General features: G+C 36.7%; 1 protein-coding gene across 1 annotated transcript in view; it reads left to right on the forward strand.

Moving 5' to 3' along the window:
* The window catches only part of TUBE1 (tubulin, epsilon 1), a 46,504-nt gene that overhangs the window by 5,432 nt on the left and 38,223 nt on the right, over positions 1-2,849 (forward strand). Inside the window, exon 4 of the mRNA XM_006879154.1 lies at positions 1,519-1,576. Within this exon, the coding sequence (XP_006879216.1) occupies positions 1,519-1,576 (58 nt within the window). The remainder of the gene's footprint in view (positions 1-1,518; positions 1,577-2,849) is intronic.

Consider the following 2,849-nt stretch of genomic DNA (forward strand, 5'->3'; position numbering starts at 1 on the left):
TGGCGCAGGATAGAGCAGGGTTTAGAGCTGTTGTGCATAGGGTCGCTATGAGTCGGAAACGACTCGATGGCACATAACAACAACAACAACAACAATAGCATTTTTAATTTTGAAGTAAAATAAGCAAAACTGTCTTGCTAAGACATCCATTAGTAGTTAACTTTTGAAAGAAATATCAATTGTTTACTTTTTTCTGATACCATTTAGGACCCAAAATATATGACAAATGAATATGCTACAAAGGAGAGTTGTGAAATTTCATTTATTTAATGGGAGATACATATGAGCATGGTTTTAAATTTTAAATAGTCATTTATACTGTAACTTTCAATATTAAATCATTAAAACGCCATTGAGGAAAATAAAAATACTGGGTTATTGGATTGTTTTTCATTTAGGTGATCTCTTGAGACTCTGGATTAAAGTAAAAATAATGATGATTTTTATCTTATTTCCTTTCCGATCTTGCCAGTGTCAAAGAAAAAAATTACTGAGACTAATTTTCTGATATGTTTTATTCAATATTGGAAATATTAAATAAAAATATAAAGGACTAAAGAATAAATTTTAGGCTTGCAGCCCAGATCTCTGTTGCAACTACATATATATAGTACCTGTTGTCATTGTTATATATCAAGTCAGAGAATCAACTCATAGCTGAATCTCCAGTAGATTTTCAGAGGCAGTAAATCGCAGGGGAAGAGATTACCCATCTTTCTCCCTTGGAGCACATGGTGTATTTGAACTGCTTGCCTTTGGGTTGATAGTGCAACTCCTTATGACTGAGTCACCAGTGCTCCTTATACACTACATAAACCTGTGTTCCAGTAGAACTTTATGAGAAAGGGTAACCTGAGACCCATAGTTTTGCCAAACTTCTCACTCATAGAATCATTGGTGCTAACTTCAGTTTTCTTTTACGTATTTTAAACCACTTGTGAACTATGTATTACCTATGTTTTGGTCATAAATTTTAAGTACTTTGATTACTTATTTTATATGTTAAATTTTTTTATTGGTCTTAGAGACTCAATGATTTAGAAATTATACATACCAACTGATACATGTTTGGCTACAAAAGAAAACTTCACTAATGGCAGCTTAAGCAAAGTGCCACAAGACCCCCAAACTATTTGGTGTTCTAACATCTTTGGCATCTTGGCTTTTCAGCTTTGAGTTTCTCTCTCCGTTATTTCAGCTGATTGGTTCCAGGAGTCACATCCATATGTTCATGGCAGAAAAATGGTTCACTAACTGCCTTAGGTCTTTTTTAATACAAAAGTTTTCCAGAATAATTTATATCATTGACAAGAATTGGATTTCGTGGCCAACTCTATTTAAAAAGGAAACTGAGAGACTTAAGTGCTTCACTTTCAAGCTTATGGGAAATAGGAAAATGGAGGAGGGGACTGGGAATAATTATGTCTGTTTCAGCTGGCCCATAAGTTGTCTCATGGAGGCATAAGTAACCTGATAATTGGAAGATATTCTAACCTTTTCCCTCTTTTCTTTTTTCAGAGTGGTTGGTGATGGTGGCAGTATTTCCAAGGGAAAAATTTATTCTTTAAAAGCACGAGTAAGACACATGTTTAGGTTCTTACATTGCATGTATTCCTATAACAACTACTCTATCATGAGAATAAGATTGTATTTTAACTTTTCTACTGATAGGGTTATGATTAGGGAGTTCAGGTGGCCTAATGGGTAAGGAGCTGTGCCACCACCCCAAATGCAAGTAGTTAGAATCTACCAGCTGTTCCATGAGAGGAAGGTGGGTGTTCACCAGTGCAGTTTACAGTCCCTGAAAACCCACTGGAGGGTCAGGTATGGATTGGTTTTGACCTGTGGCACATAACAACAATAATAATAAATATTTTAAATCACACTTTAATACAAAGTTGTGCCAGTGATGTAACTGATTGGGTGTGTATGTCCCCCAAAACTGCAGAAAAGTGCTTCAAGTAAAAACAGTATGTATTTAACATAATTTTCTAAATGAGTAGAAATAGAAGTCTTGATAAATGAAAACAAGAGGAACTTTACCATGTAAGTTGTGAATAAAGCACTTCTGATTCAATAGTCCATACTTAGAGGGTTAAATTACTCTCCTTCCAGTACTTCTGTGGTTGCTTAATATTCTGTGATTACTCCATAATAAACAGCCTTTTTAGTAGTAATCTTTGTAAAAAAAGATAGTGTAAAAGTATGGATGTAATTGAGATAATGATTGGAAGGAATGTAATGGATGAAAGAATGTTAGGGGCCAGGGAGTTGACTGACTCTTGGAGACCCTATGAGCAAACAGATGGAAACTGTGCCCTATCTTGCAACCGTCCCCACAATTTCCACCATGGTCAAGCCCATTGTTGCAGTCACTGGGTCAGTCCATCTCATTGAGAGTCTTCCTCTCCTTTAATCCTCTACTTTTTCTGAGCATGATGTTTTTTCCAAGGATTGGTACCCCCTGGCAACATGCCCAAAGTTCAGCCTGTGCATGTTGCCAGGCTAAAAGAATAGAAAATAATGACTCTATGCAACTTCTGAACCATCCTTTTATATGCATAGTCATTGTCATTAAAAACAATTTAGCCTAACATCACGTGGCTTATTAGAAGATTTGATTGACACTTGATATATATTGTTGTTGTTATGTGCCGTCGAGTCGTTTGTGACTCATAGCGACCCCATGTACAATAGTGCTAAACCTTGCTCTATCCTGTGCCAATCTCACTGCCTCTGACACACCCATCCCGAGTACCCCAGTTACTGAATCAATCCACCTCATAGAGGGTCTTCCCCTCCTGTGCCGTCGCTCTACTCTACCCAGCATGATGTCCCTCTCTAAAGAC

Source organism: Elephantulus edwardii, unplaced genomic scaffold, assembly GCF_000299155.1.
Source record: "Elephantulus edwardii isolate Elephantulus edwardi_28Jun2011 unplaced genomic scaffold, EleEdw1.0 scaffold00002, whole genome shotgun sequence".
Lineage (NCBI taxonomy): Eukaryota > Metazoa > Chordata > Mammalia > Macroscelidea > Macroscelididae > Elephantulus > Elephantulus edwardii.